Genomic DNA, 15,583 nt, shown 5'->3' with positions numbered 1-15,583 from the left:
CATATTCAATAACTGGGGAACCCCAGAAGTGGATCTTTATGCTTCCCCCCCTACAATCGCAAACTTCGGGTCTTCTGTTCCAGAATCTACACTCCCAATCACCTTGAGTCCAATGCCTTGCTCCTTGACTGACATCACAGATTTCTGTATGCATTTCTACCAATCCCTCTAATCGAAAAGGCTCTCTATTCAAACTATGCCAAGAGCTAGCTACCATAATTCTCATAGTGTCTCGTTGGCTACCATGGGTCCCTGTCCTTCAGCTCAGCGCATGGAATTCCATCGAACTTCAAAGCTTTCCAACACTACTGACTCAGAATGAGGGATCTCTTCTCCATTCTAATCTATGCTTGTTAGCTTAGCTTTCACAGCCAGGGATCTCTCTCCCAATCAGTGAATGTTTTTACTTTACACTAGTTTCAGCTATTCTTGAAGCCTCAAGAAAGCCCTCCACACAATGCTTTAAGTGGACTCTCTTCACCGTTAGGTGTAATCTTCACTCACTGGATCTAATCACTTGTCCTCTCCCACAGGTCCTGGACTACCTTTTACACCTGTCTAACTTTGGACTCAAAACTACTTCTATCAGAGTTCATCTCAGCACTATTACAGCTTTTCATACACTTTTGGATAAGAAACCGTTATCCGTGCATTCTTTAGTTTCCAGATTCATGAAAGGCCTGATCCATACTAAGCCACAAATCAAGACTCCTCCAATTGCTTGGCATCTTAATGTTATTCTTCCCACTCTAATGAAGCCTCCCTTTGAACCACTGGTGACTTCCTATCTCAAACATCTCACATGGAAGTAATATTCCTCATCTGCATTACATTCGCACGAAGACTCTGAACTTTAAGCACTGGTGTCAGATCCACCTTATATAACCTTTTACCATGACAGTAAACACACCTGAAGTTCCTCCAAAAAGTAGTTTCAAAATTTCATCTCAACCTGTCTATAGTTCTCCTTGTTTTCTTCCCAAGACCACATTCTCACACCGATGAAGCAGCATTCTGCACATTGGCCTATAAATGTGCTCTTGTTTACTACATGGATTGGACCAAGCCTCACAGAACTCTGCAACGACACATATTCAACAACTGATCCTGTCATTTGATCCAAACAAACTTGGCACTCCTGTTACCAAGAAAACTATCACTACATGACTGGCACACTATAACTCTTTTTAGCTATACTCAGGCTCGGCTGTCCCTGGACAGTTTTGTCACTGTACATAAAGTTCGAGCAATGGTAACTTCTGTAGCTCATCTTTGTTTCGCCCCCTTTGAGGACATCTGTAAAGCAGCTACATGGTCCTCAGTTCATCCCACTACTGTTTGGAGAATCATTCCAGACGAGCTAGTCAGTTTGGCCAAGCAATTCTACAGAATTTATTCTCTACTTAAATGTCAAATTCCCTCCAACCCATGTACTGATAGCTAGGGAGTCCCACATCAAGTTTCAAGTTTATTAGTTTCTTGAAATACCGTCAATCAAACATATATCTAAACGGTTTATTTATTTATTTTTTAAATTAAAGGGTATTCACAGACATAGTAACATAGTAGATGACGGCAGATAAAGACCCGAATGGTCCATCCAGTCTGCCCAACCTGATTCAATTTAAATTTTTTTTAATTTAATTTTTTTTTTTTTTTTTTTTATTTTATTTTATTTTTTATTTTATTTTTTTTCTTCTTAGCTATTTCTGGGCGAGAATCCAAAGCTTTACCCGGTACTATGCTTGGGTTCCAACTGCCGAAATCTCTGTTAAGACTTAGCTATTTCTGGGCGAGAATCCAAAGCTTTACCCGGTACTATGCTTGGGTTCCAACTGCCGAAATCTCTGTTAAGACTTACTCCAGCCCATCTACACCCTCCCAGCCATTGAAGCCCTCCCCTGCCCATCCTCCACCAAACAGCCATACACAGACACAGACCGTGCAAGTCTGCCCAGTAACTGGCCTTGTTCAATATTTTTTTTTTTTTTGAAAAGTATGTTTTATTAAATTTTCAATAAGAAAAAAAAAACCAAGCACTCAAGTGCACATGGTGTACAACAAATGTCATGAATACCAAAATTCTGCTCAAATTCACCAACACAATCTTGAGCCCTCCCCCCCATCCCACCCACTCCCACCCCCCTCCCATAACCCAAACAAACAAATCAGAACAAAGGTCCACTCTAGTACAGTCCAAATTCTATGGTCAAACATTTAACAAATGATTTCGAGCTCTAGATGTTAAAGTATCCCAGAAGGGAGCCCAACAATGACAGAACAATCTGCCCTGTGCAGAGTCCAGACTAGCAAAACAAAGGCGCTCCATAGAGGCGTGCTGTATCATCAATGTCCGCCAGCGCGAAAGCGTCGGAGATGCAGATGAAATCCAATTAAGTAGAATAGTCTTCTTCCCCAATAGTATAGAGCGGGCAAGAAAGCTTCTAAACCCCTTTGGAGCTGACAGAGGCACAGAGTCAAGGGTAAACAGCATCTGTTGATCTAAAGAAAAGTTGTAATTCCACATGTTTTGAATATGCACACACAGCTGTTGCCAAAAAGCGTGAATCCGAGGACACATCCAGAACTGATGTCCCAAAGTGGACGGAGAATGAGAACATTTAAGGCAACCATCAGACAGGCACATCTTCGCACGATATTGATATGAAGTAGATCTATACAAACGATGGAAAAATTTATAATTCATTTCAAACAGAGTGACACTGTGCGAAATTCGAGCCGTTCGAAAGACCCCCCTGCGGATCATAGTAGCTGTTATCTCACAGGAAAGATCATGTGACCATTTTAAAGCATAAGAGTCATAGGAAGGCTCGCCCAGACATTCCTGTAGATGACGATGATGAAATCGCAAAGGAATCGGTACCTGAGCAGATAAGCTCAGCGCTTCAGATAGAAGTTCCATACAACGGTCCGCTATAGAGTCCCGTGGCAAGGAGGCAATGTAAGAGGAAAGTTGAAGGTAAGAGAACCAATCAGTAGGCCTCCAGCCATGGTCTCGCTGAAGTTCTTCAAATGATTTCAAGGCGCCAGTGGAGTGCACCAATTGAAAAATATATTGATTAGTAGGCAATGTCCACACTTGAGAAGAAACTGGGTCCATACCCGCTGTAAAGTCACCATTACCCCGCAATGGTAAGTAAGGAGTAACCTGAGAGGTAAGCTTGAGCTGATTACAAAGTACTTTCCAAAGACGCCGCAAAGGCAGTAGAAATAAGTCTCGTGCTGAGGAGGTCTTCCTTGGCAAGTGAGAAGTGTGTAGCAGGTAACTGAAATGATATGGAGCACAGAGCAACAATTCCTGTGTGGAAGCCGAAAAATGTGTAGTCCCCCGGTACCAATCGTTCAAATGTCTCATCTGGCACGCCCAGGACAATAATCGAAGACTCCGAAGACCAAATCCTCCGCGATCCCTAGGGCGCGCCAGATGAGCCAAAGACATACGAGCCCTCCTCCCACCCCATAGGAACTTTTGCAAACATTTCCCCAGAATGTTATCATGACGTGCGGAGAATAATACAGGTATCATTTGAAACACATAGAGCCACTGGGGCACAATTATCATATTATACAACGCTATTCTACCCATTAAAGAAAGCGGGTAACTCCTCCAATTCTCCAATTTTTGAGTTGTGGAAAGAACTAGAGGGTCCACATTGAGAGCATAAAGTTGGGAAGGATCAGGGGAGACAACCACACCCAAATAAGTAAGATGACCCGGTGCCCATGATAGAAGAAAAGGTCCCCTCCACTGTGTCTGCACTTCCGTGGTCAAGGGCAAAACTGAAGACTTTGATTTGTTTAGTACCAAACCCGAGTACATACTAAACTCATCCAGCAACTCTAAAGCTCTAGTAAGAGAAAGTTCGGGAGATCCCAAAGTTAACAAGAGATCATCAGCATAAGCTAAAACCCTCAGTTGGGAGTTACCCTCTGGTAGACCCTGGATAATGTCATCTCGCATTATAGTGCGCAGGAGAGGGTCTAAGTAGAGTAAGAAAAGGAGAGGTGAAAGGGGGCTACCCTGTCGCGTCCCACGCGCTATCGAAAAAACAGGTGTGTAAGTACCATTGACCGAAATGCAGGCCGTAGGATCGGTGTAAAGCAAGTGTATCATGTCCAGGAACCACCCCTCAAAACCCATGTATGTGAGCACTTGGAATAAATATCCCCAATTTACCTGATCGAAAGCCTTTGCTGCATCTAGCCCCACCAGTATGCCTGGAAGATCAGAATCCCTTGAGCGCTGTAGAGCAGTGAGTAGTCTACGAACATTTAGCACCGAGTGGCGGTGTTGAACAAAACCCACCTGTTCCTGTACTATCAAAGTGGGCAATAAGGTGGCCAATCTATTAGCCAATATTTTGTCCAATATTTTGATGTCCACATTAATTAGTGATATAGGTCTATAAGATTCAATGTCCGTATCAAGTTTGCCCGGTTTAGGTATTAGGGTGATGATTGCCTGGTTAGCCCCCCGCGGGAAGGACCCTCCCTCAAGCGCTGCCGTATAATATGCCTCCAATGGACCACAGAGGGAAGGAAAAAGAAGTTTATAGAACTCAGGAGTAAATCCATCGGGGCCTGGTGACGTACCTCCCTTAAGCTGCTTAACCGCCCCCTGAAGTTCTTTACCCTGTATAGGACGATTTAAGTAGTTACGATCAAGTGAGGTCAAGCGGGGTACCCCCGCATCCATTAAATAATCCTCCGCATTCGGTCCCCCCTGCCCTTCCCTGGAGGCATAAAACTCCGTATAATGTTTGAGAAAGCCAGCAGATATTGCAGGAGTGGTTGTGAGCTCCTCCCCCGATCGCAGCAAAATACGGGAAATATGACGATTAGGACGGTGAGGTTTAGTCAAGTTAGCCAAAAGCCGTCCCGCTCTATTCCCAAACCTATAGAATTTAAACTTCCAATAATGAAAGTAATGTTGTGTGCGTTCATGTAATAAGGTGTTCAATGCGTTCTGCGCCGCTACCATGGCCTCCTGAGATTGAGGGGAAGGATGTGAAAGGTGAGCTCGCTTCAGACGTTTACATTCACTCTCTAAATGAAGAAGGCCCCTGGAAAGGCGGGCTCTATGGGCACTGACATAGGAAATGATATCCCCCCGCAGTACAGATTTGGCTGCCTCCCAAAAGAGCACGGGCGTATTCCTATGCTGTGCATTGAAAACCTCATAGTCATTCCATTTCTGTGTGAGATATTTTTGAAAATTCAAATTTTTAAATAGGTAGGAAGGAAATTTCCATGCCCCCCCAGGCATATTGTCCGTACCACTTAAGATGTCTATCCAGATAGGACAATGATCGGACACAGAAATAGGACCCACTTCGGATGCTCCTATCATAGGCAAATAAGCAGTGGACGTCAGTATGTAGTCTATACGGGAAAATGTGTGATGCGCTCGGGACTGATGGGTGTAATCCCGTTCCGTGGTATGAAGTACACGCCACGGGTCTATAAGATCTAAAGTGTCGCATAAGTATGGAATACCTTTCGTGGGGCCATGATTTTGTGAGGAGCCCGGTCCCGTTCTGTCCATACTAGGGTCCAGGACTTGGTTAAAATCTCCCAACACTATCAAAGGATTAGTAGGATCTCGGACTCCCAATCCCATGATAGAAGTGAAAAAGGAGTGCTCATATTGATTGGGGGCATACAGCATTAACAGATTGATAACCTTCCCTGACATAATAACCTTACACATTAAAATCCTTCCCAAAGTATCCCGGTAAAGTTGTTCCACCCTGCCCGGAAATCCCCTGCGCACCAGGAGCACCACCCCTGCCTTCTTATTAGAGGAAGAAGAGCAAAAAATCTGCCCCACCCATCCTCTAAGGAGTTTAGCGTGTTCAGCATCAGAAAGTCTTGTCTCCTGCAAACAAGCCAAATCTGCCTTATGATGCTGCAGACGCTGAAGAATCTTACTTCTCTTAACAGGAGAGGTTATGCCGCATACATTCCAGGATAATAGTCGAATAGTTTGGGAAGTCATGGAATAGGAAAGGTACAGACACGCGCCCAGTTCCACTTACAGAGTCTCCCCGGCTCCCAGCCAAACCAGGGAGAATAGAAAACAAGTCTGTCCGTTGGTGTCACCAAGAAAAGCACAGTATTTGGGATTATCAGAAACTGTATCAGAATGGACAATGCAAACAAGAGTGTTATGATCAAATGCACAAAACTCAATCCCCTCTCCCACCTACCCCTACCCAAACCCAACCTACCCCCTAACCCCCCCTTCCAATCTATCCCTACCATCCCCCCACTTACTCCAAGATAAGGCTACCCTCAAACCCTCCCGGGCTTAAGATAGCAAATCACGTGTGTGAGGCTATCCGATCCCCACCATCCTCCTCAGAAAGTGAAATACACTGCACCTACAACATTTAAACAACCAGCAGTAATTTGTGAAACCCCCCAATACCAGCATTGCAATAAAGACAGAATGTTATGCTCATGTAGTTCCTGCCGTGGACTCTGCACGATTAATGAACTCCCCTGCTAAGTCTGCAGAGTCAAACACGTGCCATTTCCCATTTTGGTGTATTTTCAGCACTGCAGGATAAAGAAACATAAAACGCCTCTTTTGTTCCACCAGCTTAGCGCATAGGGGGTGAAAGACTTTGCGCCGGTCAGTCAGCGCAGCAGAGTAATCTTGACCAATGCGCACCGGTAAAGTTTCATAAGTCAGAGGTTCTCGTCGGGCACGGTAGGCTCTCAGCAGTTCCACTTTATGACGATAATTGTGTAATTTTCCAATGATAACTCTGGGTCTCTGGTCCGAGCCCCCTTTAGGACCCACTCTATGTACCCTCTCAAAGCGGGCTGGGCCCAGTGAGGATGGCATGGGGAGCTCACTAGCCAGCCACGACTCCACCACAGATAATAACGCTGTATCAGAGATGGTTTCTGGGAGTCCGATAAAGCGCAGGTTCCCACGGCGAGAACGGTTCTCTAAGTCCTCAAGCTTGTCTTGACAAGAGTGTAGCTGCTTGGTGAGGGAGGCCACTGTGGATTCCATTGCCGTGGCCCCATCTTCCACCGCCGAGACCCTCGTCTCCAGTTCAGTCACCCTCGTCGAGTTGTCCTCCAGCAGAGACTCCAGTTTGGTTAATTGGCTGGAAATAAGCTCCATCCTCGGCCCCAGCGCCTGTATAACCACATTGTGGAGCTCTGTGAGCATCTCCGGGGTAAATGCCGCTGTCGCCGCTGTCGCCGCCGCCGCCTCAGCACGAGGCGCGGCCGCCATTTTATCCTCCCCGGACCGCGTCTTGTCTCGCTCTTTTTTCCCCGATTTCGCCGCCATTCGTGCCCCCGGAGAGCTTAAAAACTTGTCCATGCAGTACTGACCCGTTGCTGGCAAAAGGGGGAGCAGAATCGCTAATGCGAGGTGCGGTTTTTATGCCGGATGAGGGGCAGGGATCCGGAGCCGATCGAACTCACAGCCGACCAGCTCACAGCATCACGTGATTTTCCTTGTTCAATATTTAATATTATTTTCTGATTCTAAATCTTCTGTGTTCATCCCATGCTTCTTTGAACTCAGTCACAGTTTTACTCTCCACCACCTCTCTCGGGAGTGCATTCCAGGCATCCACCACCCTCTCCGTAAAGTAGAATTTCCTAACATTGCCCCTGAATCTACCACCCCTCAACCTCAAATTATGTCCTCTGGTTTTACCATTTTCCTTTCTCTGGAAAAGATTTTGTTCTACGTTAATACCCTTTAAGTATTTTAACGTCTGAATCATATCTCCCCTGTCTCTCCTTTCCTCTAGGGTATATATATTCAGGGCTTAACTAACATGAATCCAAGTGGATGAGGGGGAAGGGACTGCATCGTTACATTAAGAAAAAATAAAAAGAGGAAAGGGAAAAAGGGGAAACACAATAGTTTGGGTATCCTCAAGTGAAGTATTAATTCTCAAGTGCTGAATGCATCCTTGAATAGAAATGTTTTAAGTTTAGATTTGAATTTTGGCAAGGAAGATTCTTGTCTGAGGTCTTGTGACATTGCATTACAAAGTGAAGGAGCCATGACTGAAAAGATAATTTTACGTGCTGTCATATACAATCTGGCGGATAGAGGGGATTACTAATAGATATTGGGAGTTTGATCTAAGTGTTCTTGATGGAGTATATAGCATAAGGAGAATATACTGCCTGCTTGTCCTAGGATAAAGCACAGTTATTTACCTGTAACAGATGTTAACCGAGGACAGCAGACAGATATGCTTACAACTCTTCCTCCTCCCCTAGTTAACTTCTTATCTTTTTTCACTGAACTGATAGACCCACGAGCCAATGTCAGGTGGGAAGACACCAGCGCCTGCGCAGTACAGGCAGTCTTGAGGCTTGAAAAGGTTTAAAGTGACAATACACTTTTGCACTGTCCGTACCGAGCTCTATAGATGACAACACCATGTGAGGATATCTGCCTGCTGTCCTCAGGTAACACCCGTTACAGGTAAGTTAACTATTGGTTTTTTTTCTCTTGAGTACAAAGCAGATTACAGACATAGATGTCATATTTGATCTTCTAAGGGAGTTTGTTCTGTAGCCCAAGGAATAACAAGATTCAAGACTGAGATGAACCTTTCATGTCTATGGGGGCCTTTTTACTGAAGCTTAGTGTTGAGTCCCTGGGAAACAGTGATCGTATCTTGGATTGGCTGCTGTGGAAATAGGATACTGGGCTAGATGGACCATTGGTTTGACCCAGTAAGGCTATTCTTATGTTCTTACGTGAGCCAAGTATAGGACAGTTAAGCCATTGCGACATCACTGCTGAGGTTGGCTCTGAGGCATTATGACATCACAATCTCAGCTCTGGAATGTTGCTCTCACTGGGGTTCCGGAATCTTGCTATTCTTTGAGATGTTGCTCCTCTTTGGGTTTTTGCCAGGTACTAGTGACTTGAATTGGCCACCGTGAGAATGGGCTACTGGGCTTGATGGACCATTGGTCTGACCTAGTATGGCTATTATGTTCTTATGTCATATCCCCTCTTGATATGTCCTGAAAATTTGGTGTAGTGAAGACTTCAGTGGATACATGTTAATGCAAACCTGTTTTCCTTTAGTATTTCAGGCAACTGTTAAGAGGTGCTGAATCTCCAACAAGAAGCTCAAAATTTAACAGGTATGTTCTTTGGACAACTTCACAATTGCGTACGTGGCATCGGTTTTAACCTTATAGATTGCAGACTTTGATATCTTTGTGAGGGATATTGGCTTTGGTGTTAGAATGGTGAGGTTTTGTATTCCAGTGGGAACATAGGAGTTGGTCAGAAAGAAGCAAGTGGCCAGTAAAGATCTGTGACTACAAACACCACGCCCTTCACTTTTACAAAACACATCCCTCTGTCTCTTTACCCAAAGCGGTTGCTGGACAAAACTTCTGCCCTTTCTTTTGAGTTTGTCAGGCTGTGAGCCTGCAAGTTCGACTCTGAGGGTAGCATGATGTTTTCAAGGGGGTGGGGGTGGGGGTTCTGCTTACCCTGCTCTTGCATCCCTGTTTTTATCTTTCTTTAATTGTGGTAGTAGGGTGTGTATGCCAGTCTTTGTAGACTTCAAACAGGTTTGGTGTCTATTCAAATCAGTCTATATTGTTAGAGACTAAATATAGTCAAATATTTCTTGCATAGATAGTGTACGTTATTAAAACTGTTAATGTTTGAGATGCATAAAGACTAGAGATAAAAGTTCTGCTATTTATCAAGACTAGTCTTGTCATCATTACAAAGCATTAATGTCTGTTTCATGATCTGAAAATGGAGATTGAAGTGACTTGCAATTAACCGTAACATTCGCTACTGATCATTTTGGAATTGGCGCTTAACTGTCAGTTTGGGGACCTCTGGAGTTGCAAGTGAATTGGCAAGAAGTCTTTTGTCCTTTGTCCTTTGATTATGAAAGAAGTGGATTGCGTGGCCTACGCTCTTTATGACATTGTCAGAGTCATGAGCAAAGTATCAGCTTACTCTGTTTCTGCCCACTGGATGCTCTAGATTAGGCTCTGGGTGGGTGATTTCAGCCTCCAAGGCTACTTATAGCAGATTGCCCTTTAAGAGGCAGATGCTTTTTGGAAATAGCTTGGATGACCTTATGGCCAGTGTGGCAGATCGCCATCCCAAATCTCTACCAGACAGCAGACTCTGACATTCAACTGGGGGCGTCGGAGGCAATTTTTGTTCCCCTCGGTGATCCCGCCTGATGGTGACCCTTCCAAGGATCTAGACAGAGTTTTAGCAATTTCCGATGCTCTGGGTCGCTTGGTGGCTCAGCCACCAAAAAGCAGCAATGCCATTAGGTCGACTGCCATTCTTCCCCCCCCCCCCCCACCACATTGACAGGAGACTGTCGGCTTTCTGGAAGGAATGGAAACAGATCTCATCAGACTGCTGGGTCCTGGACATTATTTATGAGGGGCACAAGATAGAGTTTTCTCACCCCCCTCCAGATATATTCCTTGAATCCCCAGCTGGAAGACCAGAATCCAAGTGACTGTTCAACGTCTCTTGGACATTCATGCCATATAACCATTTCCTGAAGATGAATCGGGCTTCATCAGATACTTCATATACTACATAGTGCCCAGAAAAGGCACAGAAGATTGTAGGCCTATCCTGGACCTAATTCCATAAACAAGGCACTGAGAGTTCCACACTTCTGTATGGAGATGGTCCTCTCGGTCATTGCAGCAGTGGCTCCAAGGGAATTCTTAGCCTCATTGGATTTAACGGAGGGATATCTTCACATTCCCATTTTTCTGGACCACAGAAAATATCCGAGAGGCACTTCCAGTTTGTGGCATGCCTTTCAGATTGGCCTTGACTGCACACCTTCATCAGGGTGTGATGGTGGTGGTAGTGGCTCACCTTCGCAGGATAAGCATACAGGTGCATCCATACCTGGACAATTGGCTAATCAGAGCTCTCTCAAAGCAGGATGGCAAGCATATAGTGCAGCAGGTTGTAGATCTCCTGTAGGGACTCACTTGAATAGTCAACTTCAAGAAGAGTCAGCTACAGCCGACTCAGTGCTTGTAATATCTGGGAGTCTGCTTCAACACAGCGAAAGGCCATGTCTTCCTTCCCAAGACACATAAAAACAGAAGCTCGGGAAGCAGATCACAGAGATCTTGGCTTTAGCAAGTCCCCCAAGGTCTGGCATTACCTTCAGGTGCTAGGCTTGATGGTGGCCTCTCTGGATGTTGTTCCCTGGGCAAGAGCACATTTGTGTCCACTCCAGGATTCCCTTCTCTCCAGGTGGTCCCCACAAAGGCATTCTCTACAGATGCAACACCCACGGTCTCGGGAGGCGCGACATGGCTTACGCTGGAGGCTCCAGGGGGATGTCTTATCGAAGGGCGTGCCTCTCAGAATCTCCTCATAGGTGACACAACTGATGCCAGCCTGAGCGGCCCATTCCAAGGCAAGTGGTCCATAAATCTGGAGCTGAGAGCCATTTCATTTGGCATGGAAAGCATTGGAGACTTTACTGACAGGAAAGGTGGTCAGGGTATCTCTAACAGTGCCACCATGGTAGCTTATGTGAACAGACAAAGAGGCAACAGAAGTGCTCCATTGCACCTGGAGGTGCAATGGTGTTCAAATGGACAGAAGCACACTTAACAGGCACTCTCAGCAGCCCACATGGCAGGCGTAGAGAATGTTCAGGCTGAATCATTAAGCAGACAGACTCTGGATCCAGGGGAGTGGTTTCTATCTCAGAGAGCATTCGGCCTCATTATACAATTCTGGGGAAAACTGGAAATGGATCTCATGGCCTCGGCCAAGAACGCAAAAGCAGATTGCTTGTACAGTTGGAGAGCTGAACCAGGAAGTGCAAGGCTGGACACCCTGGTTCAGCCCTGGCCCACAGAGAGAGTCTGATTCTGATAGCCCCAGACAGGCCTAGCCAGCCTTGGTATATGGATCTGGTGTGACTACAACAAGAGAGGTGTCTCAAGCTGCTAGTTCATTCGGGGCTTCTCAGTCAGAGCCCAATTCCCACGGAGAATCCAGAGTGCTTTTGGCTCTTGAACGCACAGCCCTAACCCATAAGGGTTATTCGAAGGTAGTCATTGCAACTCTCCTTAGAGCCAAGAAATCGTTGACATTTGTGGTTTATGCTAAAACCTGGAAGACTTTCCAGCTATGATGCATCAAGGAGCAGGTAGAGTCTTGTCAGGCACCATTTCCGGTGATTCTAGCATTTTTGCAAGCCAGACTAGAAAAAGGCATATCGGTTGCATTCCTCAAAATACAGGTTGCAGGCTTGAGGAGGTAAGCAGTCACTAAAGTTTCATCCAGACGTCTCTTGCTTCTTGAGGAGGGCACTCAGATTACATCCTCCTTTTTGTCGGCCTTTCTCTTCATGGGACCTTAATGTCATTCTGAAGGACCTCTCTGCAAGAAGCATCCCTTTTGGACCTTACAGTCAAGACGGTTTTTCTAGTGGCCATAATATCAGCAAGGTGAATCTCAGAATTGCAGACTCTTCTTTTTCCTGCAGGCAACCTTTCCTCAGGATTACGGAATCTGGTGTTTCTCTTCGAATAGTACCTTCTTCATTGTTTTTGTTCCCTTCTGTGAAAGGATGTAAATACAAGAAATTTCAGGAACGATTACTATCTTTCCAGGCAGCCTCATGGACTAGAGATTTAACTCGTATATTCACACTCCCAACTTCATATCAACAATTTTGACGTGCCTTAAAAACGTATCTTTTCAGGGAATACTTCGGAAGTTAGAAATCGGATGTCTATTCATTTGTATTATTAGTCTTTGTGAACCGCATAGAACTTAATGGTATTTGTGGTATACAAGTGAGTTTTATGTTATGTTATGTCTCGGCCTTTCACGGCAATCAATAAATTTGTTTGCCCGCTTTTCACCCTATGGGTTCAGCTAAACAGAGCAGGATTTTGTAGAGGCTAGATGTGCGAAGAATCCTCCTTCACTAACTGGAGAGGACCAGTGATTGCCATCTCTCCGGCCATCTTTTTTTGCTAACCAGCCAATCAAGATGTGGCAGACCAGCCTCTAAGGCTTTGCTTGCCAGAGAGATTTCCATGGCATTTTCCTCCTCTTATATTGCCTGTGGAAAAATGCCGCCTATTTCTATTATGATACTATATCTTCACTCTAAATTAGTAATTTCTTCAATTCAATTCCATTCTTGATATTCTTTAATACAGTCTTCATACTTTCATAACCTGTAGACCTTAGAAGCAGTACTCCACTGCCCTATATGTAATTTCTGTCAGTGGGGAGAATTATATGTTAAATCCTCACAGGTCTAGGTTAATACTGCCATTTTTTACACAATTTACATATAAATTTACTTATCTCAATGGTTCTTAGTCTTTTAGTGCTTCTTAGCAGAATGAGTGGCACTATATATCCCTATCAGTGGAGGTTGTCTAAGTGGTTTACATTCAGGTACTGAAGCATTTTCCCCCTATCTGTTCTGACAGGCTCACATCCTATCTAATGTACCTGGGGCAATGGAGGATTAAGTGACTTGCTCAAGGTCACAAAGAGCAGCATGGGACTTGAACCCAGAACCTCAGGCTGCTGAGGCTATAGCTCTAACCACTAGGCCACTCCTTCTCAGATGCACAGTTCTTGAGTGATTGATAATTTTACATATGTGGTACAATATTGAAGTACTATATGGAGGTGTGCCAGCAGTGTCTAGGCCAGGGGTAGGGAACTCCGGTCCTCGAGAGCCATATTCCAGTCGGGTTTTCAGCATTTCCCCAATGAATATGCAGTGAAAGCAGTGCGTGCAAATAGATCTCCTGCATGTTCATTGGGGAAATCCTGAAAACCCGACTGGAATACGGCTCTCGAGGATCGGAGTCCCCTACCCCTGGTCTAGGCTAAGAATAAAGCTTCTAATCTGCTGCTGGGAGAGTGTAGATGGGCTGGAGTGAGATTTGACGGAGACTTCGGCAGTTGGAACCCAAGCACAGTACTGGGTAGAGCTTTGGATTCTTGCCCAGAAATAACTAAGACGCACTAGTAAAAGGACCCCTACGTGTTAGGTTTTGAGTTAAAAAAAATTAATGCATCCAACTGTAAAAGCATTTTAATATTTTTGAAAGTAACGTGAAACATTTTTTCCAGGCTCTCTTTTTTTTTCTTTTTTTTTTTTTAAAGAAAAACAGATGTTAGAAGTTGAGTTAGTCTTCTTCCTTCATCTTCCTACTATTTATGCCAAAGACCTCAGAAAACACCCTCCTCCGTCCCATACAGGCAATCTCTTTAAACGGGGAGAATCATGTGTACCCTCCTCATCGGTCTAGGCTCTTTTTTCAATTTGATTTTTGAAACTTCTATGTTTAAAGCACCTTTTTTGAAAAACTCTATAGTGCTGTACTTAACTTAATGTGTGCTTAAGCGGTTGGACCCCTATATGGGACGGAGGAGGGTGTTTTCTGAGGTCTTTGGCATAAATAGTAGGAAGATGAAGGAAGCAGATTAAAGGTGAAACAAGATTAGAACAATAGGACTTGGAACGAGTTTTATAGATGAGTGTTTGATCTATGGTTCCAAGTTATTAATTTTTGCGTTCACTTAGTGTATAGCACAGAAGTTGAGTTAGTGGCACCAACTTACTGAAATTTAAATGAAAACCATCTAAACCAGTGGTTCTTAATCTGGGTTCGACCGAAACCCAAGGGTTCGGTGAGTCAGTCTCGCGGGTTCGGCGGAGGTCAAAACACACCTCCGACTCATATAGCGCGTCGGTCACGTTCAATTATCTATCAGTTATTCAGTGATTTTGATCAAGACTGATCGTGTACTCGGTTTCTTGATCTATCAATCTGTAACTAATGCCTTATATACATCAATCAATTCCTGATCAAAATTTGTGATTTAACTGATAGATGATTGAACGTGACCGAAGCGCTTATGATTCTTGTAAAAGGAGGGGGTAAACCATTTAAAATGTGCTAATTTTGGATATGCTAAAACAATAGGCATGATAAAATTAAGGCACATCCCTAATATTGATAATACATTTTGTCACCATTGTGATACAATTTATATACTGGAGGTTTTTTCCTTTGTTCTTTCATGGAGCAGTAGAAATACAGGTATGTGTTAAAAAGGGTATTTGTCCTAAAATATGTAATCTTTTAATGGGGTGGGTGGGGTGGTTTCTTTTATTGTTTTGAACCAACGAAAGAAAATGAGACAGCCCCTTGGTAGGAATTATCTTGGGAACAGCCCCAATTCTATAGAGAAATTTCACAATCATGGATGAGTCTCCAAATCTGTAGGAAGGTGTGTACAGTGTCTAGTCCTGACCACTGTATTCAGTGATTTCTTGTATAAGTGGCAAATAGAAAATAAATTCCTGCTAAGAGAAATATTGCCCACTTTGCCTATTTACTAACTTCTTACCAGGCTTCCTATAATTTAAGAATTCCTAATGGAACAAAAACCAAGATTTCAAAAAGTCTGACTTATACCTCAAAACACACAGGAAACCTTCTAGCTGACCTGTTGGCCTAAGAATAATTAAATAGCCATATACAG

The 15,583-nt window shown here is 44.2% G+C and overlaps 1 protein-coding gene across 3 annotated transcripts in view; it reads left to right on the top strand.

Moving 5' to 3' along the window:
• The window catches only part of SNX14 (sorting nexin 14), a 212,339-nt gene that overhangs the window by 84,799 nt on the left and 111,957 nt on the right, over positions 1 to 15,583 (top strand). For all 3 annotated transcript variants that reach the window (XM_033937245.1, XM_033937246.1, XM_033937244.1), the window contains exon 15: positions 9,110 to 9,168. In XM_033937245.1, the coding sequence (XP_033793136.1) occupies positions 9,110 to 9,168 (59 nt within the window). The remainder of the gene's footprint in view (positions 1 to 9,109; positions 9,169 to 15,583) is intronic.

This window comes from Geotrypetes seraphini, chromosome 3 (assembly GCF_902459505.1).
Source record: "Geotrypetes seraphini chromosome 3, aGeoSer1.1, whole genome shotgun sequence".
NCBI lineage: Eukaryota > Metazoa > Chordata > Amphibia > Gymnophiona > Dermophiidae > Geotrypetes > Geotrypetes seraphini.
Note: the sequence above shows the minus strand (reverse complement) of the source record. Positions and strands in the feature narration are given on the sequence as shown.